General features: G+C 40.2%; 1 protein-coding gene across 1 annotated transcript in view; it reads right to left on the minus strand.

The window, feature by feature from the left end:
- The window catches only part of LOC108759572 (putative uncharacterized protein FLJ37770), a 3,791-nt gene extending 3,149 nt beyond the window's left edge, over positions 1–642 (minus strand). Inside the window, exon 1 of the mRNA XM_018505071.1 lies at positions 70–642. Coding sequence (XP_018360573.1) covers positions 70–642 — 573 coding nt within the window. The remainder of the gene's footprint in view (positions 1–69) is intronic.
- Between the last annotated feature and the right edge of the window lie 485 nt (positions 643–1,127).

A 1,127-nucleotide genomic window follows, 5' to 3' on the forward strand; every position in this document is an offset into this window, starting at 1 on the left:
TTCTGGCCGAATGCGACGAATACGATGCAACAACCGCCTCAAGACACCAAGATAATATAGCGCATTAACCTTTTGGCCCGGTGGAACGAACTCATGATGAACAATACCCTTTGAATCGTAAAAACAAATGAGCATTGTTTTCACTTTTGACTTCTCAAAACGGGATTTTTTAGTTGCTGGCTCGTTTTGTGGCCTCCATTCAGCACTTTGACGCTTTGTTTCCGGATCGTATTGGAAACACCACGTTTCGTCACCAGTAACAATATTGTAAAGGAAGTTTTTGTCCTTTTTCGACTCTTTAACGATGTCCTTACAATGTTGGATTCTGAGCGATTTTTGGTCGTCAGTGAGTTTGTGCGGTACAAAGTGAGAACAAACCTTCCGATAGCCCAATTTTTCGGTCAAAATGCGATGAATCGAATCTTTGGACATTCCCAATTCGATTTCCATAAAACGCAACGACGATTTTGGATGAATGTTGAGAAAATCACGCACTTTTTCGATGCTCTCTGGCGTAATCACGAATTTGGCCTGGCCAACATGAGGGTCGTCATTGATGTCTTCACGACCGTTTTTAAAACGCGTATACCACTCATGAACTCTTCCACGGGATAGGCAATCATCACCATAAACTTGTTGCATCAATTGAAACGTTTCGGTAAAAGCATCAAAAATTTGTTAAATTGCTAGTCAATTTGACTCGTGATATTACTGCGGTAGTTTAGTAGAGTTAGCGTTTCAAGACCGCAAATTTTTCGGCGCGCGTTTCTGTGGGACTACATACGTAGTATATAAATTCACATAAGAATCATACAAGCATTAAGATCCAGCTAGACCGTGTAAGGCTTTGATTTCTATAGTTTGTGTTATCACATGTACGGTCCTATAATATATTATATTGTTTCGGTAAACGTTTTACCGAGTTTAAAACAAAACTTTGGTAATGTTGGCTCTTTGTTCAATGCTCATTTTTGTACCGACAACGCAAACCTACTGTCACTTTAGGCGCAATAACTTTGCTTCTAGTGAACCAAATGTCATGAAATTTTCACTGGAAGTCTGTGACAAATGTACCTTTCCAACGCCTATAGCCGCATTAAGATGGCGCCGCCAGAAATGTCCCAATT

This window comes from Trachymyrmex cornetzi, unplaced genomic scaffold (genome assembly GCF_001594075.2).
Source record: "Trachymyrmex cornetzi isolate Tcor2-1 unplaced genomic scaffold, Tcor1.1 scaffold1941, whole genome shotgun sequence".
In the NCBI taxonomy this organism is placed as follows: Eukaryota; Metazoa; Arthropoda; class Insecta; order Hymenoptera; family Formicidae; genus Trachymyrmex; species Trachymyrmex cornetzi.